Source organism: Trifolium pratense, linkage group LG6 (assembly GCF_020283565.1).
Source record: "Trifolium pratense cultivar HEN17-A07 linkage group LG6, ARS_RC_1.1, whole genome shotgun sequence".
Classification (NCBI taxonomy): Eukaryota; Viridiplantae; Streptophyta; class Magnoliopsida; order Fabales; family Fabaceae; genus Trifolium; species Trifolium pratense.
In genome coordinates this window covers 6,025,647-6,050,470 of record NC_060064.1, presented here as the reverse complement: position 1 = coordinate 6,050,470, position 24,824 = coordinate 6,025,647, and the positions used below count along the sequence as shown (strand labels likewise).

The following is a 24,824-nucleotide window of genomic DNA, read 5'->3' as shown; positions in this document are numbered from 1 at the left end:
ATTCTTTTGCATATCCCAACCAACGGCCCAAATGTTTGTTCAGATGAGTGGAACACACAAAAAAGCACTGACAAAAAGAACAAGACACAAAAAAACACAACACATACCAATGGGTAGTTACACACGAGGTCTTTTTTTTATTACCAAAAAACACATTTCACGTCATAAAAAGATTCGAATTTTTTCGACCGTTGGGGCCCGTTGCAAACATGGTAACGGTTATTGGACAAAGTAAGAGCCGTTGTCTTGTTAACACAACATAACACAATCTTAATAAAACTAACAAACAAATCTTTAAGACACAGAGATTTTAGAGAGAGAAAGAGAGAGTGGTTTCCTCCATCACCATCATCCATGGGTTGCGTTTCTTCCAAACACATAAAAAAAGACACCAACCATGATAAAAATGGTTACATTAACATTAACCATGTTGTTTCTCTCACTTCCTCAACCTTAGGAGCACTCAAATTAGACAACAACAACAACAACAACAACAACAATGTTGATGATGATTCATTCAATTCCATTGTTGTTGTTTCAGAAACAGAGCAAAAAACAGAGTCTGAAACAGAGTCAAAATCAGATCCATCACCAAAACACAAAGACCCAGAAACTGTAATCAACATCAATGCTTGGGAACTCATGGAGGGTCTTGAAGAAGGAGTACCCATTTCAAATCTCCCTAAGAAAAGTCCAAAGTCTGCACCTTTTCTTCGTGGGTTTTTGGCTTCTGACACAAGAAGTCCTATGAAGTTTCTTAATCAATTTGGATCACCCAAAACCTCACTCAAGAAACCTTCAGGGAAAGAAAATAAGGTTCAACTTAATAATTTGGTAAGAGGTGGTGTTAGACGTTTGGATTATAGTCCTAAGGGAATTCTCAAACCCTCCACTGCAAATTCTTCTCCTAAGAATTCGAGTTTTTCGCTAAAAGGATCTCCTTTTTCTGCAAGAAGAAATAGTTTTGGGAATGATAGTGTGAGAAAAAGTCCTAGGCCTTTGTTTGATCCAGAGATTATTGCCTCATATGAAAAGGAACTTTCTGAAGAGGGAGAACAAATCAAGAGAATTGTTTTCGCTACTCCAAAAACTCGAAGAGCAAGAAAATCACTTGATTCAGTTACACTTTTGAATTTGTTTGAGAAAAACTGTCCTCCTGGTGGAGAAAATTCTGTTGTAATTTACACTACTACATTGAGAGGAATTAGAAAGACATTTGAAGATTGTAACAAAGTTAGATCCATAATTGAATCGTATTGTGTTTGTGTCCGCGAGCGCGATGTGTCTATGGATTCCGGGTTTAAGGAGGAGTTGAAGAAGCTTATGGGAATGAAACAAGTTCAAGTTCCTGTTGTGTTTGTGAAAGGAAGGTTTATTGGAGGAGTTGATGAAGTTGTGAAATTGGAAGATGAAGAAAAATTGGGTGTTCTTTTGGAAGGGATTCCAAAGGCATTAGGAATTTGTGAAGGGTGTGGAGATTTGAGGTTTGTGATGTGTAAGGAATGTAATGGAAGTTGTAAGGTTTTGGATGAGAAGCAAAAGAAAACGGTTAAGTGTGGTTATTGTAATGAGAATGGAATAATTCGTTGTTCTCTATGTTGTTGAAAACTGATTTGTTGTGTGGTTTTTAGGTTTGCATTTTGGGATGTTTTATGTTCTTAATTTGTAGGAGTAGGGTTCTAAAGAGTGTTTTAGTCCCTTATTTGTTGTTGATTATTTTCTTGCTTCTTGTATTTGGGACACAAGATGATGATGTTCTTTCACTAATCTAATTCAAATTTCACGTATAATTCATTAGCTTTAGCTTAATTAATGCTTTTTACCATAAATTTTTTTTAGTTTATCCTTGATGTGTTTTGGCTTAGATTTTGATTTGATTGGATAATATACTTGTCAGATTCTATTGGGAAATTATTTTAATAATTTTCTTGCTGCTATGAAATGGAATGTCCATATTTTCACCACTATAGTTATGTTTATTTGGGTCAACCATGTTCCCATTTGTCCTTGTCCATCCCAAGCAAAACAAACAATGGGAAGACATTATAGTCCACTTGTTGGAAAGTGGCACTTTTGTGTATCATGTTTGGTACTTACACTTAAAGAAGGTAACTAGCTCCATTGAATTTGAGATGAATTGTAATATCTTTGCATATATATAGAGAGTGAATTGTCTGTTTCGTGGGAATGACAATCGGTAGGGTATGAGTAGGTACTATAGTATCCATCTTCATATCTGCACTTTGAAAAAAATACTCGTATCCATTCTCATACATGTGTGGGTAACAATCTTTGTACTCGTCTCTATATTCTATGGGTGCCTAAGTACTCATACCCGTATCTGTTACCCGCATTTTTACTAAAAATCGATCCATTATAAAATAACATATCATTTTAATATAATTAATTTTTTTAAAAGATTTTAATGTCGACTCATGAAAATTATAAACAAAAATTTGATTAACATCATGTTAAAGTTCATTTCTTTGTTGACATATTCACATTGTGTTTGTATTAAGTTATAAATAAACATTTTATTAAAAATGTGTAATAGTTTAACAGTGTTGTATTTTTTTAAATTGATAAACATATGTTATTATATAATAATATAGATAAAATAAATAAATATATATTATGTGGGTATGAGGCGGGGTGGGTACTAAGGTATCCGTACCCCCACTCATACTCATCCTCATACCCAAAATGCGGGTTTTTATCCTAACCGTTATGGGTATTTTTTGCAGATACCCACTAGATATGAGTCAAATTGTCATCCCTTCAATTTTTTGGGGATGGCTATAAGATTAAGATTCTTTGGAGGTTTGCTATCTACTATACATTTGTGGTTTGTGCATTACTCCCTCCATTCCTTTTAATGACTTTTTGTAGGAAAAATTGATTTTATTTGTCTTTTTTAAAAAGTCCAATACAATATTAATTATTGTCGTGTCAAAAATACTTAAGTATGTACCTTAGAAGAATAAATAAGTTGAATGAAATAATCAAAAATACTTAAGGTATGTACTTTAGAAGAATTTTCTTCCCTCCCCTCCCCCCAATTTTCATTTATGCCGTTGGATAAAAATTTCGGAACGTGATTTCTATTTTTTTCTTACCGTTAAAAAAAATAATTGTACTAAGAAAACTTCGAAAAATGCATTCCGAAATTTTTAAGGTTTCTAAAATAAAGTGTTACCCCTACAATTTTTTTTGCGCATCACCCCTAGAAATTATAAAAATTGCAAATTTTACCCTTTTTTTACCCCGCAAATTTTTCGAAAAAACTTTTCCAAAATCTTCCCATGCGCAATTCTTGTTATCTCATTCGAAAAACTTACCTCAACTATGCCCGTTGCAATTATTGTTATCTTTTTTCCCATGGCTCTTTCATTTTTTCACAATTCTCCTCTTCATTTTCATGTAAACAAAAATCTGGCCCTGAGCTATGCCCATTGGAAGTTAACATTCTACTTTTCACGTGGTTTTTTTTTTTTTTTAAGCTTAGAAGATGTTGCTTAAGAAACATTCATCTGGTAATGAAAAACGAAAAGAAAAAAATGAAGAGCTAATAAAACCACAACATCGAATTCTTGATAAATATGTTCTCAAAAAGGTAAATACCAAAAAAAAATTGAATGTTACTATGATTTTTGATTTTTTTTTCCCTTGTGTTTAGTCTAAGATCCATGAAAGGTCAGGAACAAAATCTTCCATCTTAAATCATAAATTGCATGCATTTACTCAGCTTCACTTCACCGTATCTTTTGGTTTGTGTTTCTAAGAATAGTTCAAGTGGTATGATAAAGTCTTGATGCATCCTAAAATAATGAACAGCGTCAATAGAAATGGAAAATTTAGAATACATTCTCTAATCTAAGACCGAATTAAATGCCGTTCACTTTCAGATTTATTCGTCATTTGATTTAATTACTTTTAAAGTTTTGTTTTTGACTCACCACGTTTTCTTCATTAGCCTAACCATTCAACGATGGTGTATGAAAACAACATGTTAAATATTCCTTTACCCGGTCCCGTTCTTTTGAATCAAAACCTTTGCGGTCTAACCCAATTAATTGGCCTATTTCCCCCTAACTAACAATAACGAATTAAAACCTGTTGGGTGAAAAGGAAAATTGGAGGCATAATTAAAAAGGACAGCTCCAATGATAGCTATTAAGATCTATTAGTTGAGATAATGGGGTTGGAACTCAAAAATTTTCACTAAGCTACTTTACTAAGAAAAACGAACCAAAAAAAAAAGGACGACGTCCTAATTCGAGCGGTCACTAGTCAAAGGAGTTAGACTTAGACATCTGTGTGAGACTATGATGTTTTATATCATAACACATTTTCTTTTTAATCAGATGGATTTTATGAATTTTATCTCAATTGATGATCCTAAAATTTTCGTTGTCATTAAAATTTAAACCCAAGACATGTGTGTGTGAGTTTTATATATATTTGTTACTTCAAGCTACTATACAAGATAATTGTTTTTATTCATGCATTATCATTTTAGTTAAAATACTGAAAATTTAACTTAACTTTTCATTTTTTTCTTACTTCTCTCTTAATTTCTTATCAAAATCAAATAGTAGAGTGGAAAATACGTTATTATCTTCTGGGTTGATGACCTGGCCATATGTAATATGTTCCTTGCCTTATTTTTTTCTCCTCGAAAATATGATCTAAATTTTGAATTCTAGCTAGTTCCAAGTCATACCGTGTAACATGGTCAACAATCCTTCTTTCTTGTGTCCATGGGTGAGGTGTCATTAATTATCTTTCGGTTGCAAACCTTGGTTATACTTATATGATTCATGCTTTGAAATCTAATTCCATCTTGTACTATCATGTAATAAGGTCAATATTCCATCAAGATTAATTAAATGAGTTTAACAATGACGTCTAAAATTTAAATCTCGAGTCTATCAACAATATTACTACTCATCCTTAATTATAAGCAAAATTTTGATTTATAGATTCATTGAATAATTAATATATCTCATCTATATTATAGACCAGATTCATCAGTTACTAATTGAATCTGAAAAGTTGACTTTTATTTATAATTAAGTACGGAGGAACTTTGTACTATTGCTATGAAGATGTTGACCAATACCAAGTCTTGATGGTAATACCGTAATACTGTAACTACATGCAGTATAGTATGCGCTATACTATAGATTTCTTTTACAACTTTGACATATTCCTTAGGTCACCTATTCCTTAACATACTTTCCGAAACCTTTCACTACGAATATTTTTTTTTCACTACGATTTGTTGGAAAGTCATAATTTTTTTTTCAAGGGATGATTTTTCTCCTACACAAGATTGTCGTCCATGAGATTTCAAATTTTGCAAATTATAAGAAAACGATGTCTTATTAATCATTTAAGTATTAATTTTTACAATCGAAGTTGTTAAGTTTCACTGTCATATAGTAGGAGAAAAATAAAAAAAAAATTCACATATTCTGAAAAAAATCAAACTTTTGCATAATAACAAAATATGTCAAACTATTAGACAAACTCCTTTCAATACCCGCAATGTCATCTCTTTTATTAGTAATCTTCTTTATTACCGGTTTTCCCAACTAAAAAAATAATATTTTTTATTTGTTTATTATATTAGCATTTCTCTACCTATGAAACTCAAGAAATCGGTTCAAATGTCATTTTTAAGTACTCTTTTTAATAAATATTATAGTACAACTTTTTCTATATTCTATTACAAAATTTATTAGAAACGATAATGACTCATCTTAGACTTTTTTGGTTCATATTAGAGTGCCTCAAAAATATACCGTAAGTACAATGAGAATTGAAAAAAAACTGATACTTTATGTGTAAAATTAGGTTATTTTTTTTAGGGTAAAAATTAGGTTCTGTTTTATTAAAATAGAAATAATAAGTTTCTTTCAAATGGCACTTGATGGCTTTTAACAGCATGGAAGGTCTATGTCAAAGGTTAAATTAGAGAGGTGTGAGTTACACATAAACATAGTTCAAAGGAGGTTAGTGTATTTTTCTCTTACAATATTTTCAACCAAATAAATCCATGTAGATGATCATTTGATTCATAATAGTACCTCCATAGCCCACAACTTAATTTTGTCCCACAGCAAAAACAATATCATATCATTGCTTGATTTTGTTTAATACAAAAGGACAGATTAGTTGAAACAATTCCATCATATATTTCCTAATATATATAATTATTGAAATAGCATTTGAAAATCAACGGCTGCACATTAAAAAACACTCATATGGCTCTTGTATTAATCTATTACAATATAAGAAAGTTCATTACTATGGAAAAATCAAATTTGCCCTTCCTTCAGAATTTGCCAAGTGTCTATTTCAAGGGCAAATGCAGTCCAAAAATTATGTAATGGAACCAGATGAAGGGCTAACCGAGCCAAATGGCTGGCTAACTAAGCCATATTCTCCTTTTGTGAGACAAAAGGTAACTGAAAGACAAGCCATAGTTACTAAGAAACTAATAAAATTGAAATTTAATTGTCACCTTTATGTCAAATCACACCTTTTTGATAGAAAAAACCAAAACTTCTCTTCACACTATTACCAACCAATTTTAGGGGTAAAATTTTCAAATTCAAATTTCAAATATCATTGAATACTATATACTCTTTCATATTTATCACATTTCATTCTTACTCTTCTTTCTCTCACTACTTTTATCTTTTTCTCTCAGTATTTTTATCTTTCTACTTGTCTGATCTTCATTTTTTCTCTTCTCATCTTGCAGGAAAACTATTCATTTTTTGAACAACAACACAAGTATACGAAATTTGTTTTCTCTTTCACTAAAGGTATGAAGATACTATCAAACTCTATTTTTTTTTTTTTTTTGCTAATTGCTAATTTATCATCTTTGTTCATTATTTCGTATCATTTATTCTATTTGTCCTCAAACTCTATCATTTTTAGCATGCTTTATAAAAAAATAAATATAAAACAAATAGTTTATTTTCTTTATATGTAGATTACCAACACTAAAACAAAGTTGAGGATGTAAATATGGTAATACTCAAATTTTATTATTGTTTTTGTTCAAATTTGGTATGCAGTTTTGAACAAATATTTGTTGTTGTTCTGTTTTCTAACATATGTTACTATTTCTTACTTTTCTTTTTCAGATCTGTAAAAAGTATATCAATACTTAACATTGATCTTAAATATTGTTGGATAGAAGACAATGAAAATTTAAAAAAAGGAAAAAGTTGAAGGTTGTAATCTTACTTTTCTTTTTCTTTTTATTTTTCAGATCTGTAAAAATTATATCAATACTTAACATTGATCTTAAATATTGTTAGATAGAAGATGATGAAAATTTAAAAAAAGGAAAAAGATGAAGGTTGTAATCTTCCTTTTCTTTTTATTTTTATTTTTTAGATCTGTAAAAAATATATCAATACTTAACATTGATCTTAAATATTGTTAGATAGAAGACAATGAAAATTTAAAAAAAAATGAAAAATATGAAGGTTGTAATAAATGGAAGTGAATAGTAATGAGAAAAGGTAGAAATAAGGTTACCGAACAAATACAACTTCTTTGTACTCTTTATCTTTTTATTCTATATTAATATTAGTTCTAATGTTTCTCCACTCATTAAAATATCCTTTAGATGAATAAAGAAGATCATAATTTAAAAATAAATTTCTTGACGAAATCAAAGAAAAATGGAGAAATTAAAAAATATGAAACTATATATTTTTAAAAGATAAAACAAAAAATACAATCAAATCCAAAAAAATCAATCAAAGTTTCTTGTCCTTTTGATTTTCACTTTCATTAAATTTTGCAACAACTTCATATAAAAAAAATAGAAAAATACAATCAGATCCAAAAAAAAATACAAACAAAACAAAAAGGAATAAAAACATATAGTGCTCTTCATATACAAATTGAAAATTCAAATAGATCTAAAAAAACACAAACAGAACAAATCTAAAAAATTAACAGCTACCACAAGAAAAGTTAAGTTTCTAAATCTAAACTTTATTATTGTTGTTGTATGCATGAGAGAAGGAAAGAAGACAAAAGTAATATATTTACAAAAAAAAATCTAATGACAAATACCAACCATGTACTCACAAGATATTTACAAAATAGAAGGATTTCATTTTCCCACACGGTGGATGCAATTTCCGGCGCGGTGGTCACCGGTAAAATTAGTCTGATCTGGATTTTTACTTTGTGAGATTTGTAGTGAATATCAATGAGAGTCTTTATATGATGGTGATTTTTTTGAAGGTTGTCTATGGTGATGGAGATCTAGAAGAAAATGTCGCGGGTAGGAGAAATATAACATAGAAAGAAAAAAAATTGATGAAAGGAAGATAACTGATAACTTGAGAAGATGAGTTGCTGTTGTTCCTTGTCTTTCCCTTCTGCATCTTTGATTTTGCCGTTGTTCTTTTACAAATGGAGGAGATGGACATCACTTTTACAAATGGAGGAGATTGATTTTGTCAAATAAATTAAAAACAAAAAGAAACATAGAGGGAAGAAAACGCAGAGGAAAGGTGGTGGTGGTGGTTCATTAGGACTCAGGAAGAAGAAAAATGCGAGAGATAGAGATAGATGTTTGAGCGGCGGCTAGGATTAGAGAAAGTCAGAAAACTGAGTTACATCTAAGGAGTGGTTAGGTTTTTTTTATTTATTTTATGGGCTGGGCTGGGCATTAAGCCCAAATTAAGGCATGTATTTTGGGTCTGAAAGTACAAGTTTGATTGTATTTTTATACGGGGAACAAATTGCTTAGCCGTGTATTTATAGATCTTGTGTGTTTCTAAAAAGTATACTACACTAATTTATACGGGCAACAAATTGTTGGTGATGAAAAATTTAAATTAACTATTATTATACGGGGAACAAAGTATTTGCTGATGAAAAACTTAAATTAACCGAAATATACGGGGAACAAGTTATTGTTGATGAAAAAATTATTAACTATTATAAACAAGGAACAAGTTATTCTTGATGAAATTTTTTAATTAACTATTATATACACGGAACAAGTTATTCTTGGTAATATATGAGTATTTTTCATTTTAAATGTAGTAGCACCGTATGATTCAATTAAATTTTTATTTAAACTACAAAGAAAATATCTTTTATACTATAGTAAAATGGAAGGGACGTGCATTGGGCAGTGCAGGGGCTGAAAAATTCATGGATACACTCCACATCCACATGTTCATGCATGTGCTAAGGCTAGCTATCTATACTAAAGTATGGATATTGTATTATTTTATTTCTAATATATTGCAAAGACAGAAACAATATACAATGGGTATTTGGACAAAATATTCTAACATATGGGAAAAATTATAATACAGTATTATTGTTTTTTTAAAAAAAAATTTAAAAATTTAAAAATATCATATATATCGATAACAATCTCAAAATAATTATCATATATACTAAATAAATCATACAGGAGACAAATTATGCTACTGATTCATGAAACCCATAACAATCTCAAAATAACTAAATAAATTTTACATTAGACAAATTATGCTACTAATTCATATAACTCATAACAATATCAAAATAACAATCATATTTTTTTTTAAAAAAACATTAGCGTGCATAGGCATCACATGATAACTATGATATCCCAATTATGTTGGCACCCCATAATCATCACCTATCATTTGCAGCACAATATATATATTAAATAACAATCAACTTAACATCAACTTATTTGTACTAAAATCTTTGTATTAACCATGATTTGTGTCTATGTTGTAATTGGTATTGAATGTTAAATTACTATTATTGTTAATCATTTTTGAAATAATCATACTATTTAATATATTAATGAATATATAATTTGATTATTTTTGGAATGCGGACTAATTAGCAAAGTGTAACTAAAAAAAATACGCGTAACGTTACGACCCGTGCGATAGCACGGGTATATTGCTAGTATATTAACAAAACTTGTTGCTCAGCAAATTCAATCACAATATACAAAAAAAAAAAAAAAATCCCCAACAGTAACGGTATATTCATTCAACGCGCCACATCATCCTCTTCTTTCAACATGCATGGGTCCCACTTTGTAGTAGCAGCCGCGTAACGTAACGGAACGGTTACCAACTACGAATACTATCGTGACACGTGGATTTCAGAATCACCTACTCCCCACGACTCACCTCTTCTTCCAGACGCAAACCGCGCCATCCCACCCAAACCGGGCGGTTCACTTTCCGATACACTATTTCTCACCGATTCCACAAACGACACGTCGTTTAAGCTCGCCGTGCTATCACGCGGTTTTGAATAACTCACGCTATCGTTGTTCCTGTTCGTTACACTTGAATCATACACCGGAGCATCGTTTCTCCGATCATGTTTATTTCTTCTACCGGACCGGAAAATAGCACGAAAGCTTCCAAAGAAACTACGTTTAGTTTCCTTCGCCGATTTTTCTTTCACGGCGGCGGCGGCCGCCGCAGTGACGGAAGAGGCTCTTCCGCGCTTAGATCTGACTCTTCCGTAGCATGATACTTTCGGTGACGAAGGCTCAACGAATGATTTACCGACGGATGCGGTTCGTTTAGGGAAAAGCTTAACGCTACTCGGCTTGTGATTGCGTAGATTCTTAGCGTCGAATGAAGGTTTCTGAGGTTTAGGTAAACCAATCATTGATGTTTTGGATTTGAGATTCGCAAAGCGTTGTGAGTTGGAACTGGAGTTGGAATCTCTAGAATTAGGGTTCAAGTTAGTTGAATTTGAGTTTCCTTTAGTTGATTCTTTGCGTTCGTAGACGAAGTTACGATCCAACCATTCGTTTTCTTCATCTCTGGAGAGATAAAAGGATTCCGGTGGAGAATCTGGATGAGATTGTTCCGGTGGAGGATCCGTTTTCTGATCGTCGGCTTGTGTCTCGCATGCGATTTTCCGATCAGTAGAACCACCGCCGGCACAGGCTGAAACTAGTGTTTCCACTTGTAGCATATCTTTCTTCAGTTGGTTCAGTTGGTGAACAAGGTAAGAGTGAAAAAAACAGAGTAACAAAGAAAGAAAATATGAGTTTAGAGAGAGAGAGAGAATGAGATTTTTTGTATGAGGAAATTGTGTGTTATGGTGAGAAAGTGTGAGGATGAGAGAGAGAATATATAATTTGGAGGGAGAGATTTCAACTTGCTTGCGCATTGGTCATATGCATGCTATAGCGGTGGTTTTGTTTAGTTTTGAATTTTTTCCATATATGCCAACTATTCATGTTGAATCATGATGATTTAAATAATACCTTTTCTCTATATTTTGGTGTCTTAACCAATCTTTGTTGTCTTATATGTATGAATAAATTCATGTATATGTTGACCAAAAAAAAATGCATGTATATGACCTCACCAAAAATAAATAAATGCATATATATGATATTTCTGTAAAAATATGTATGAATAAATGCATGCATATGATTTTTTTTGAAGAAAAAAAATGCCCACATAAATGTGATTTTTATATGAATAAATTATATAACTATTAAATTACTTGACAAAAAAAATATTAATATTTTTTTTTGAAGAAAAAAAAATTAATATTATTAAATTGAATACTTGAATTTGAGATCTTAAATTTTGAAATTGCATGTGCATATTTTTTTTTTGATGTAAAATTGTATGTGCATTTTAATCGTGTGAATTTTGTTAGCTTTTATCACTTTGTCTATATAAATAATAAAATATGATTTCCCCTTTTCAATCGTTTTCATATAAGGTCCCGTAAAAGAAAAATTGTTTTTTCATAAGGGAGAAAAGCATCTTCTATTATTTTCTCGTCAAAAAGGTATAAGAAAGCAATGGCGAAACGCATAGTGTACCAGTTGGTTTGCAGAATATTGATGACTCAATTTGCACGGTAACCTGAAATTGTAATCTCTAAATGAAATACACTACCAACAATAATAACTCATTTGTTAACAATATTTTTCATATTTAATAATACTTTTTTTTTAGAATTATCCATCATTTTATTTTATTTTTTATGACTTAATTAATTTAAACAACAAATTTAAATATCTTTAATAGAGTTTGTATAATATTTTGGACTAGTTTAAGGGCCGAGTTCGATACACTAATCTGAGCTCAGAATCATATAGGCCTTGTCCATTAGGGATAATAAATAATGAACAATGAGACTAGATTGGGATAAAGACGCTCTAGCAAGGTTATAAGCGACCCTATTTGTCTGCCTTCAAGTAAAAGCTATGTTGTAGCAAACATGTGTGTTAAGTAGGAACCTACGATAATAACAAAGTTCCTAGCTCATTCTCATACGTACAATTATTAATCAAAGTATTCGCCACTTGTTGACAACCACATTCAAAAATTACCCTATGATAACCATTTGATATGGCTAGAGAGAGAGATTGCTTCAAAAATGTAGCTTCACATTCAGCTGTGATAACTTCAAAATGAAATGTCATGATATATGAGCTTGAACGAAGGAGCCTCTTGCTATATCGAAAAGATATACCTATGTTGGACTTTCCTCTTGTCCTACATAAAGCTCGCCATGTCACAAGTGGTTTCAACCAAGTCATCTCGTGTGTAGGCGAATGGGACGAAATGATGTTGTTCCTACACCAATTATCGTCGCATATCAGATTTGAAGCGAGCACACATGTTGTGACTGGATCGACTTGTTCATTCTTCCAAATACAAGCATTACATGCACGCCATATACTCAAAGCATAGCAGCAAACAACTTTTGTTTTGCATCTTTCCGAGACGAAAGAATGGAGAAAATAATGGAAGGAAAGCTGCCACTTTGATGAAATTGTAGCTCTAAATTGTTTCAAAGGTTTACCTCCTTCCAACATATGATAGCGTGGGCAATGGGCATAGCCCGTAAAAAGATGGAGTTCGTCCTCAACTGCATTATAACATATAGCGCATATAGTTTGACAAGGTATATCACGGTTGTGAAGGTTGATTTTTGCAGGAAGACCACCTTGAAGCATTCACCAACAAAAATGTTTCAACTTAGAAGGGAGAGACATCCCAAATTTTGTGTCAATCGCCGTTCACCTCTAATAAACTGTCGTACTCCAGTAGGTTCAAACATAAACGGTAAGCTGATTTTAATACAGTAGTTACTATTGAATGAAGTCTTCCAAATGATAGTATTTTGAGATGCTCGATCTAGAGAGTGGAGTGATCCGCTGCATCTTCATTCATGATAGTGTTAATAAGATTTGTTGTGCGATGGTTTAAACTTAAAATTTGTGATTTGCACTTTTGATTAGAATTTGATTGACATTGAGTATAGCTATAAAAAAAAATGAAACTTATTTGTCATTAAAGCTTTTATTATTTGAATTCTTGGTGTGATTGTACCACGACATGGTGACATGACATTGCACATGAATATGTACACATTTGAAAGAACATGCATGTTACATAAGGCACCGGTTTTTGCTTCCTCTCCCATTTCATGAAGAATTTATTTTTTTGACGCATTTCATGAAAAATTTATAAGCACCGTAAGAGTTTTAAAATAGTGTTAAGTATTTGTAAAAAAAAAAAATAGTGTTAAGTAAGTTTGTATCTCTATAAACATTTAAAATATTAATTTTAGTAATTCTTAAACTTTTAAGAAAATTTTGGTCTTCCAAATATTCCCCCTCACGATTTTTAGTCTATACGATTAAGTCAACTCACGTGTATTTTTTTTTTAACTTTTAAATGAGTTCTTGTATTCATGTACCATTATAAGAATCTATTCCACCAATATTCAAATTTTTTTTAATAAAAAATGAATTAAATATAAAATTTTAAAAGAAAAAATATATTAAAAAAATCATATTTAATTCATTATTTTTTTAAAAATTATAAAGGCAATTGCAAAAAATAATTTAAAGTTTCAAAGAATACACATAAATTGACTTAAAAATAAAGATAAAAAATTGTAACAGAAAATATTTATAGACTAAAATTTACTTAAATTTTTAGAAAGACTAAAAATAAAGGTTAGAACATTTATAGAAATGAAAACCTTATTAACCTTTTATAATTTTTCGAAGAGATTTATTTTGGTCACCCTACCGGTTTTTTGTATGTCCTATGAGTTTCCATTTTTACTCTTTCAATACCTAAGTAGCGGAGGTTATAAAAATGAAAAATTTTGAGAAAAAAAATACCCTACATGAAATTCAAGAATTTTACATGTCCTCTAAGTAACAAAAAGTTATAAAAATGAGAAATTTCAGAAGAAAAAAAAAACCCTCTGACATAAAAAATTCTCATTTTTATAATATCTGCTACTTAAACTACTTCTTAAGTTACTTAAGTAGCGAATTTTATAAAAATTGAATTTTTGAGAGAAAAAAACATCCTCCTACCCTATTTAAATAGCGAACGAGTGTATTTTAATAATTTTTATAGAGTTACGTAATTTTGAGTAAAAAAAATTTACAAATTTTTTTTTTATAAAAACTTCAAACGAAAATTTAGTTTGAACAATTATTCTTTAAAATGTTATGTTAGATATGAGTTTGGCGTTAGCCCTCTTTTATCACCAAAAAAAAATAAAAAAATATGAGTTTAATTCTTGGGTAGTGTCACTGTAAAAATTCCTTTACACATTACACATACATCTAATGATTTGTTGTCACATTATTTAATGAACGTAACACATGATATATGATTTGTTGGTATATTATCGGTCGCACGTGTTACTCATCATTCTTCTTCATCTTCTCTCTCCGTCGAAGTCTCAACTTCATCGGCTTCGCGCAATGTCGAAGAGAAGGAAAAGGAAGTCGAAACCGTATGTTCTCTTCATCTCTAAACCACAATTCAACTTTTCCCGATCAATTATGGATTTGCACGCTGTGCGGTTTTTCTGTTGTTCCTTTTGCGCTATTCAGTATCAATTTAAAATCAATATTCTATGGATACTTGTTTCGGAACTAATTTAGATTGTAATTGTGAATATTACTATGATTGCTATAACTTGAATTGTTGAGAAATGGAATGTTATATGGTTTAAATATGCTGGATTTCGTTTCATTATATATACTAATGCTGTGCTTACTTATAAGTGATGTAATTAATACATGCATGATTTCTATCTTCAATTGGATCGAAATTTTCATGTTTCATCTACATTTGGTTTTTTGATGTGTTTAGGCCATTATTAGTGTACTGTTTGCTTTTTATTTTGCTCTATCGTTCTTCATTTTGAGATTTTTGTTATGTGCTAAAAGTTAGAATGATATACATATTTATTGGGATGAAAGTACTATTCTAGTTAAGAAGTTCGGACAGTTAAATTGCGGTCGCGGATGCCTTAGCGGTTACAGTTATTGCTATCCTGGTTATTGCATCACGCGTTGCGGCTATTGCGGCGCGAAATAATTTTATGTTTTCACATACTCACATTACTATCTACTACACTATTTACTCACAATATAGTAGAGTCTCATTTTGTTCCGTACATATTTATTGAAAGATGCTTAAAATAGTTGTGAGACTCTTAAAGGTAAGATTATTCCTTACATTTGACTTAAATTAAAATTTGGGGTTCATAAATATTAATTTTTGGTGAAAATATTTGAACGAGTATGACAAAAATCTTCTGATTCAGTTACGATGTGCTCGTACATGGGAATGAAAATCACACTGCAGTTGAGGAGCGATGCGGTGGCTACCGCATCAGCAATACTGCGTCCGCAATTGCGGATGCGGACCACAATTTAAAACCATAAGATCATTTGTTGAAATTTACCACTTCTGTCTTGCACATGTATATCTAATACTTATTTTATTATCTAGGGCAAGTGATAGAATCACAGGCAATAGAAGAGCTGCTGCTGAGGTGAAAAGTGAAAATTTGAAGCAGCAAGCCTGGGCCGATCTCCCTGTTGAACTCTTAGAGTTGATCTTGTCTCGTTTGATTGTAGTGGATAATGTTCGTGCTTCTGTTGTTTGCAAGAGATGGCATTCAGTTGCCAGTTCTGTACGTGCAGCGGACCAATCACCTTGGCTTATGTATTTCCCAAAAAGTGATAACTGTTATGACTTCTATGACCCTGTGCAGCGTAAGACCTATTCCCTTGAGTTTCCAGAGTTGGATGAATGTCGTGTTTGCTATACAAAAGATGGTTGGTTATTGCTATGTCGGGAGCAGTGGGCCATATATCACCATTTTTCTCTCTTTAATCCCTTTACTAGGGAGCTGATCAAGCTGCCAAGATTTGAAAGGTCATACTACAATGCTGCCTTCTCTTGTGCTCCAACATCAGCTAAATGTGTTATCTTAACTGTTAAACACGTTAACCCTACTCTTGTAGCTATCAGCACATGTTATCCTGGGGCAAATGAATGGACAACTGTTAATTACCAACACCGCTCAGTTTTTGTCATTAGCATATGGGATAAGCTTGTCTTTTCTAATGGGTTATTTTATTGTCTAAGCCCCACTGGTTGGCTAGGGGTGTTTGACCCACTTGAACGTACTTGGAGTGTTCTGGAAATACCTCCACCCAAATGCCTAGTAGAGAATTTTATAACCAAAGACTGGCGGAAAGGGAAATTTATAACAGCACACGAAGGAAATATATTTGTAATTCATATATGTTGTGGTGAGGACCCAATTATTTTCAAGTTAGACCAGACACTAATGGAATGGAAAGAGGTGAAAACGCTTGGTGGAGTGACACTTTTTGCTAGTTTTTTGTCATCTCATTCCAGGACTTACATCACTGGTATAATGCGAAACAGTGTCTACTTCTCTAAAGTACGTTTCTATGGAAAGCGTTGCATATCATTCTCTCTTGATGAGCATAGATATTATCCCAATAAGCAGTGTCATGACTGGGTAGAACGGAATGCTTTTGATACCATCTGGATTGAACCACCTAAAGACTTTGCTGGCTGGATGTAAAATAATTTAGCAGAGGAAGTAAGCATTTCTAAAATCAGTGTTGTGTTGAGCTTTTCTTTTTATCATTGAAGCTTTTGACTGCATATTATAGTTGGGGTACATGCTTTTGTAGGCTGTAGCTATTATATTAAGATATTTATGGAAGCACTAGTTTATGCTTTACTTATTATTTTATATATGTTCATTTTCCCCCCTAAATTTTATTAGTCTTTTTGTTGGCTACATACAAATTATTCCATGATGCATGCAATCTTATTCTTGTTGAGTTATGCAAATCTTAAGGATTTTTCTAATGTTTGCATGTGCATTAATAGCATATACATTTTCAATTTAAGCATTATCTGCATTTATTGTATCTTATACATTAAATTGCTGAGTACAGTTTAATATGCATTTCAGATTCAGCATAAATGCTAACTTCGTGGCATATTATAAGTGCATCGTTACAGTCAAATGTTCATGATCGTTGGTTTTGGAAATGTAAAAGGTTCATAGTTAGAGGTTAAACTTAAACTACAAAATTTAATTGTGTGCATGCATGTATTTATATGTACACACAATACACGAATCATATATCAAGTGAGAGCACGAGTTTGTTGTGCGGAAGGTAGGTAGGAGTGACCATCATATAGCACATCATGTGTGTGCTTGAAAATTCTAATTTATACAAACTTATTGTTTTTGAAAAAAGTTCGGTGTGAAAATTGTCAAGTTGTAAGCTTTGCATTACCTTGTTGCCTTTTCATATTATAATTGGATTTGGCTGACATATAGAACCTGTTAGTAAGTGCATCATTTTGAGTTTGACCGCCTGTCCTTATTTTATAGAATACTCTTGCTTATGATGATGTAAACATACACTCCATGAAAGTTTGGAGAACCTAGTTGTCAGATGGTCATGAAAGTTTGGTACATACACTCCTGAACTGGTCTATGATTGCTTGACGGTCATTTAGCTGCTTGTTAAACGTCTTGTCTGTGTCTGTGCTAACCTTATGACTATTACCTTTATTTTGCGGCTGAACTGGTCGGATCAATCAGTTCATGATCATTTATGTCTCATTGAGGACTGAGGAAATTGATATTGGTTTGTCAAATTGAAACATGTCATTAGAGTATAAAGTAAACTTTTTTCTGCTTTACGATATGTGGAGGTTTTCTACCCTTTTTTTTTCTTTATTGTTCGGCTTCCTTGCATGTAGTAGAGGAACATCATTGTCTAATAAGATATCTATGCAGAATGTGAACATCTCATGTCACAGGTTCAGAGTTCACCGTTATTCTCTCGCTTGTATGATTTAATTAAAACTTATTTGCATAGGAGGTTAATATTTACATGAAAAATGTATATGTGAAGGAATGGATATCTGTAAGGAGGAAGCAAAAAAATTTGTCTCTGGTTATGTTGTCTTTGTAGATCCTGAATTTTCAAATTTTTCACATTTAATTTGAGCACTATTAATTGATTAGTCGGTCTTTGAATCGGATACCGAGTTTTTTTTAAAAAATTATCATTAATCTTCCAGTTTCGTTCGTATACTAATTTCGCAATAGCTTCGTTTAGAATGTGGAAAATATGTCATGGCAGACTTCCTCTGGAACTTATGTGTGCTACATGTTCTATTCTGCTCGGGACAATTTACTGTAAAGTATACAGTGCAAGTTTTTCCAAATGCCAATGAAGAATTGAGCTCATCATGAATTAAGGTGAAGACTGAAGAGTATTCATGTTAAGACACTCCCAGATAGTTTTTGTTATACCATTTAATTTAATCCTTTGGGAGAAGCTCAGGCAAGTTTTTGTTATACCATTTAATCCTTTGGGCGAAGCTCGGGCAAGTTTTTGTTGTACGGTTGTACCATAAGTTAGAAAATTGCTTTTTAAGCCCCATGGATTGCTCTCAAACCCCCCTAAAATCCCAAAATACCCTCGCAATTGAAACCAGTTTCGTTTGGTAAATACAACCCGAAAGTAATTTCGTTCGGTAAATACGGGACGAACACTCTTGGGTTCGGTAATTACGTGACGAAAACGCTGTGGTTCGGTAAATACGTGCCGAACGGACGTGAGATACAGTTTTAAACACAAAACATCTCATTAGTTACGATAATCACAAGTGTTGAAGGTGGAAGGGCGATTCTCTAGGGTTTAGGGTCGCAAATTCGAAGGCAAGAAAGAAGAACAAGGTGAAATTCGTTGACAACAAATCATTCATCACCAACGGTTTGGATTGCGTTTTTGGATTCTTTCACTTCAACAAGTAAGTTTTCAAACTAATCTCTCTTGTATTGTTGGTTTTCTTAGGTTTCCACGAATTGGTTTTGTTTTGGATTATATTTAGATTGTATTCTTGATTGTGTTGTTGATTCCACGATTTGGGATGTTAATTTAATTTATGGCATAAAATTTTGATTCATAGTTTGGATTATGTGCACCAAGTGTTTGATAAAATGCTTGAATGAGATTGATTGTGTAGATTTGTTGATATGAGTAACTGTGAATTGGTTGTTTGATATATGTGCACCAAGTGTTTGATAAAATGCCTGAATGAGTAAGTGTGCAATTGAATTTAGTAACTGTTATAGGAATGGTTGTATTTTTAAATTGTTTACTGTTATAGGAATGTTCTTGATTATTGTTGTGTATTTTGTTATAGGAATGACAGATGATGTTGGGCGAACAAGAGGTGGAAGGGAAAGTAGAGCACATGGCTCTGCACGAAGAGAGGCTGCGAAGGGCTCTGCACGAAGAGAGGCTGCGAAGGTACATAGAAACACAAGACAAACTAAGGGGAAAAGTGTTATTGTAGAGCCTGAATCTGAAGATGAGAATGTGGAGGAACAACAGTTTGAGGATGAGCATGAAGTGGACATAGGGCAACAGGCGTCTGAACACGAAGATGAGCAGGAAGTCGAAGATGAGATGGAAGTTGCTGATGATGTGGAAGATGAGATGGAAGTTGCTGATGATGTGGAAGATGAGATGGAAGTTGCTGAAGAACAAACACCACCACCACCAGAAAAAAAATCACGTAAAAAGAATCCGAGAACAACACAAGGAAGAAACCCACCACCTGTATCAGAACCACCAGTTACATCTTATGATGGTGGTCCAAAGGAGTTGTCGTTGTTGCCCGGATTTGGGAAACATGTTGCTGTCGCGATTTGGAGAGGAGATGTAAGTTTAAAAGTTTTGTAGTTTTAATGTTTTTAGCTATTGATATCCATATGCACTGAACATATCCATATCCACTGAAAATGTGTGTTTGATTTGAAATTTGCAGTGTAAAAATCGGTACTTGAGGTGCATGAACAACGGAAAGAAAATGAACGACTTCGATTTACCAAGAAGAGGAGTTCGGTGGTTTTGGGACGTTGTTGATGCTACTGGACTTCGACCGCTGTTGAAGACAAATTACAATCATCTTGACTGGGGTCTATTGACAGCATTTACAGAGCGATGGCATCCGGAGACCGGTACTTTCCATCTGCCCATTGGTGAGATGACCATAACCCTGGATGATGTGTCTTGCTTGCTTCACATTCCGATTACCGGTAAAATGCTCAACCACCTTGGAACGTCATGCACAGTTGAAGAAGGTGAAGATATGTGTTACGAGTACCTAAACTTCTCAAGAACTGAATGCAGAAAGGAATTTAAAAAAATGAAAGGAGCACATATTGGGTTTTTCATGCTGGATAAGATATATACGGAAAATATGAAAGCTGTGGTGCGAGCTGAAAAAAAAAAGATGCCGGATGATAAAGTGCAGCATTTGAGGGAATGCACGATTAGATCATTTTTACTGTACTTGCTTGGTGCAACACTTTTCACCAACAAAAGCATGCAGTATGTAGATGTCATTTTCCTGACATACTTGCAAGACCTAAGTTTGGTTAATACATGGAATTGGGGTGCTTCTGGGTTGGCTTATATGTATAACTACTTGGATGCTGCAAGTCGCCCGAGATGTGGAAATCTTGGTGGTTACAACGCCATGTTTCATGTATGTATATTTAAACTTACGTTATTTTCATACTGGTGCATATTTGTATAACTAATGTGAGTATTTATTTATTTGTTCACTTTTGGTATAGGCATGGATTTTGTCGCATTTCGAGAGGTTCGGATCGCGATATGTTGACACTAACTACAGCCATAATGATCCAATTGCGGCCAAGTATTATCCATTTAAAGGTGGAAAATGTCCAACTGAGCATAGGACCACATTGGATCGGATGGAGGTTGATGAGGTAACGTGGCGCCCATATGAGGATCACAGACAAACACGCCCATTTGAAGATATTAGTTGGTACACCGGCTGGATTATGTGTGGAACCGCTATGATCTCTCCATATTTGCCAGAGCGTGTCCTCAGGCAATTTGGACATGTGCAGTCTATTCCCAGACATCCAGATGTTTCTGCAAAGGCTGGTATGACTCGGTTTAGTATTGCTGAAGCATTTGCTGATTATTTGGTTGCTAACTATGTCACAGAGGAAATGCGTGGCCCGAGAGCACATAATGGCTTTGAGACCGTTGACGGATACATTGCTTGGTTTTATCGTGTCTCGCATCCGAAGTTATGGGCACCAATTGATGGGAACCCGAAAAGACCTGCCGATTATGAAGTATTGCTTGAGGAGGACATTGCTGCAGAAAAATGTGACGTGTTTGAAATTTGTAAGACGGTGCACGCAGAGGTGAGGGAAAAGCTTGATGGTGACTTGACATTCGAGGAGGCAAAGGAGCTACTTGAAAAGGTTTACAATGATTTGACGCCTGTGGTGACATATTCTGTGCGACGAAGGAAAAAGGCAGACTCGGGTGAAGGAAAAAAGCGAAAGAGGAAGAAGAAACGTTCAGGAGAGGAGGCTGGAGAGGAGGCTGGTCCAAGTAGTCATTAGGAACAAAGGACTTTAATGTATGTCTGGGTTGTATTTTGTATTTTGAACAATTGGACTTTGTATTATGTACGACTAAATTTATGTCTTGGTTGTATTTTGAACAACGGACTTTGTATTTTGTGCGACTAAATTTATGTCTCGGTTGTATTTTGAACAATTGGACTTTGTTTTTTGAACAATGGAATGTATTGACGTGAAATCTGTCTGTTTTCATATATTGAATTCGACAAAAATGCAAATGAAAATGAACAACTATTTGAAAGAAATTTGGACAGGTCTGAACATCCGAACAATGGTTTCGGCGTGGATGTAATTCCATGTGATGATTGAAGCAACCAATATTTCCTGGCCAGGAGAACTTTGGTTCGGTACATACGTGCCGAAATGACACAGAAACAGAGTTGAAATGTCATTAAGCAGGGAAAGTGAACAGAGAAGAAAATTACAACTTGAAACAACTTGAAACAATACATAATTGAAGAGAAAACTACTAATTTCAAAACAACAGATAAGAACCTAAACGATTAAGGTAGCATACAGATGATATGGAGCTGGATCTGCTTCTATAGTGACAAACATTAATTGAACAGCATAATCAGAATCTAACGCTTTCCAATGGTATTTTTTTGGCGCATCATCGAACCCACCAACACTATCATCTGCTAAATCTATATAAGATTCGTAAAATGCAATATTGTGAATTTTTATCTCCTTTCCATTTTTGAAGGCATACATGTCTTCAATCTTAAATTTCAACTCATCAACAGTTGTTATAGTGTTCCTCAAATGTAGTGTGAACGGATCTTTCCTACCACGTAATTTGATAGAAAACTCAAACGGAGTTGCTAAATGATTCGCTACATAACGATCTGCAGCGTTCATTTTTTTTTTTTGAATTGCAGAAAAATTTCAACTAGAAAAGAAAATAAAGAGAATGTTTGTGATATCTGAATAAACATTCATATATTTATACAAAAGTGCTGAGAATTTTAACCACATAATGTGTCGGTTACATTTCAACCACAAAAAGTGTCGGTTACATTTGAACCACAAAACCGTCTGTTACATTTTAACCACATAAAGTGTTGGTTATATTTCAACCACAAAAAGCTTTGTTCCTATTTGAACCACAAAAAAAAGTCTTCGTTACATTACAACCACTAGTCATCTGAAAATGTTATAGGATCATCTTTATTGATCTCCTTCTTCAAATCACCTTTTTCATTCTTCATGAGTTCGTCAAACTCACTCATCCGGTCCAAAAATGTATCTTCCCAAGTCTCAGCCTCCGGTGCCCGATGAATTTTCCAGCTCTTATTAGTAGGAGGAAGTGGACATCCAGACTTCAGTTTTACATTGACACAGTGATATGGAACCATACCAATACAAATAATGTGTGCAGATGGATCAAACGGTGGCTTGGTACGCAGTGGAAAAAATGTTTCAGAATAACCTATATGATGCGATGTCAAACATACTACAACACGGTTGTAGGCCGTTGCAAGGATATGGCCCATATCTGGAAATGTGAACCATTTTTCTTCCGGTGCAATGCCATTCTTAGGCATTACCTTGGGAGGGAACAAACCATCAAGAATGTATTGTAGACGTGCCTCAGTACCGAAAATAGGCAGGTACTCTTTCCTAAACATGGTTAACTCTCTGATAAGTTTTGAACGAACTAATCCTTGACTATCTTCGCCCTTATTAAGACACTCTGCTGCAACGCGGAATCCACAATGCCCATCCCCTTTAACATCAATAATGTCCTCAATATATGAATGCATGAACATTGGCATATGCTCCATAAACGGAATTGAACGGCGAGGTATAGCATTAGGAGACAAAGTGCCTATGCGAGCAGTCTTCCTTTTGGGTTTGGCTGGTTTTGATTGTGATGCCTGACTGTCAGGATATCGGGCATCAATGTGCTCCCAATAAGATGGAGATCTAGTGGTAGAACTGTTACATTTACTTGACTTTGCCCGTTTTTTTGCACCCTTTGTATCTACCTGTTTGACCGGTGCAGTTAGCGATGTAATTTCTGGAAAAGCTATCTGTCGCAGTTGATCCCTAATTTGTAGCTGCATACTCTGATTTGATAATCTCAACCGTTCCTAAAACAAAGGAAACACAAATTTCATTTAAATAATTGAAACACAAACACAAATATTATTCGTTAATATAATTCGGTAAATTTAAAGTATTACATTACCTGAATGACCCTAAACTCCTTCGAGCAGTCAACCTGTCCATCATCTGCTTCGTCAATTTGTAACCTCTTCCAATGAGTGTTAATCTCGTCCAGTCTAATAGGTAGCTTTTTGTCCCTCTTCAATGCTATTAGACAAGCACATGGCAACCCGTATGTTATCTTTTATCACTTGGCGTTTTCGGTAGATACGAACCGAAGTTTAGCGTTTTCGCTTCGTATTTACCGAACTTAAAATTTTTTTAGGTCAAACGCTCACTTCGGTAGATAAGTACCGAAATCATGTCATACTGTGATGAATCTGCTTATAATGCTGGCCTTAGCTTAATGTCACATACCTTCGGTACACAATTACCGAAGTTATGTTGTTTTGGTTTGTACCTACCGAAATATTTCAAGGGTAAACCGGTCAATTTGGGGGGCCTGGGAGGAATATGGCAGGGCTTAAAAAGCAATTTTCCATAAGTTATGCATTTAATCCTTTGGGAGAAGAAGCTAAGGCAAGTTTTTTTATACCATACAATACAATTTATTTATTTTATAAAAAAAGATGTGTTGCACCCCTTTTTATTTTTGGGTTCCTTGCTTTATTATGCTCACCGAAATAGGTATTAGTAGTTTCCTATTCCCACCCTTATATCTATCTCATCAAACTTTAAAGAGTGATGCTATTTTTTACGAAGGCACAGTGGCCAGAAACACATGAACGTGTGTATTCATTTCATTTTTTTTACGGATGTATTCATTTCATTTTACCCACGTGTATTTC

General features: G+C 33.5%; 5 protein-coding genes and 1 long non-coding RNA gene across 7 annotated transcripts; 4 read left to right on the top strand and 2 right to left on the bottom strand.

The window, feature by feature from the left end:
* The first annotated feature begins 216 nt into the window (after positions 1 to 216).
* LOC123890380 (uncharacterized protein At5g39865) lies at positions 217 to 1,809 on the top strand. Its single transcript, XM_045939979.1, has one exon. It carries the CDS (start codon positions 355 to 357, stop codon positions 1,603 to 1,605), a length of 1,251 nt encoding a protein of 416 aa, XP_045795935.1. The 5' UTR covers positions 217 to 354; the 3' UTR covers positions 1,606 to 1,809.
* A 4,860-nt stretch (positions 1,810 to 6,669) lies between these two features.
* LOC123890378 lies at positions 6,670 to 8,793 on the top strand. Its single transcript, XR_006802825.1, has 3 exons — positions 6,670 to 6,836; positions 7,010 to 7,047; positions 7,164 to 8,793. It is a non-coding gene; the product is annotated as an uncharacterized LOC123890378 (long non-coding RNA).
* A 1,176-nt stretch (positions 8,794 to 9,969) lies between these two features.
* On the bottom strand, positions 9,970 to 11,297 carry LOC123890377. Its single transcript, XM_045939978.1, has one exon. The coding sequence runs from the start codon at positions 11,194 to 11,196 to the stop codon at positions 10,147 to 10,149; it is 1,050 nt and encodes a 349-aa protein (XP_045795934.1). The 5' UTR covers positions 11,197 to 11,297; the 3' UTR covers positions 9,970 to 10,146.
* Positions 11,298 to 14,690: 3,393 nt separating this feature from the next.
* On the top strand, positions 14,691 to 18,612 carry LOC123890376 (F-box/kelch-repeat protein At1g57790-like). Of its 2 annotated transcripts, XM_045939977.1 has the most exons (3): positions 14,691 to 14,817; positions 15,825 to 16,953; positions 18,524 to 18,612. In XM_045939977.1, exons 1-2 carry the CDS (start codon positions 14,786 to 14,788, stop codon positions 16,933 to 16,935), a joined length of 1,143 nt encoding a protein of 380 aa, XP_045795933.1. In that variant the 5' UTR covers positions 14,691 to 14,785; the 3' UTR covers positions 16,936 to 16,953; positions 18,524 to 18,612. The 2 variants fall into 2 exon arrangements, with proteins under 2 accessions (XP_045795933.1, XP_045795932.1); XM_045939976.1 differs by lacking the exon at positions 18,524 to 18,612 and having other exon boundaries at positions 15,825 to 17,104.
* Positions 18,613 to 18,796: 184 nt separating this feature from the next.
* On the top strand, positions 18,797 to 22,022 carry LOC123890374 (protein MAIN-LIKE 1-like). Its single transcript, XM_045939974.1, has 4 exons — positions 18,797 to 19,196; positions 19,593 to 20,113; positions 20,220 to 20,942; positions 21,034 to 22,022. Exons 2-4 carry the CDS (start codon positions 19,595 to 19,597, stop codon positions 21,841 to 21,843), a joined length of 2,052 nt encoding a protein of 683 aa, XP_045795930.1. The 5' UTR covers positions 18,797 to 19,196; positions 19,593 to 19,594; the 3' UTR covers positions 21,844 to 22,022.
* Positions 22,023 to 23,003: 981 nt separating this feature from the next.
* On the bottom strand, positions 23,004 to 24,339 carry LOC123889206. The gene is made up of 3 exons (XM_045938428.1): positions 24,315 to 24,339; positions 24,059 to 24,183; positions 23,004 to 23,960 (listed from the first exon to the last, which is right to left on the bottom strand). Exons 1-3 carry the CDS (start codon positions 24,337 to 24,339, stop codon positions 23,004 to 23,006), a joined length of 1,107 nt encoding a protein of 368 aa, XP_045794384.1.
* Between the last annotated feature and the right edge of the window lie 485 nt (positions 24,340 to 24,824).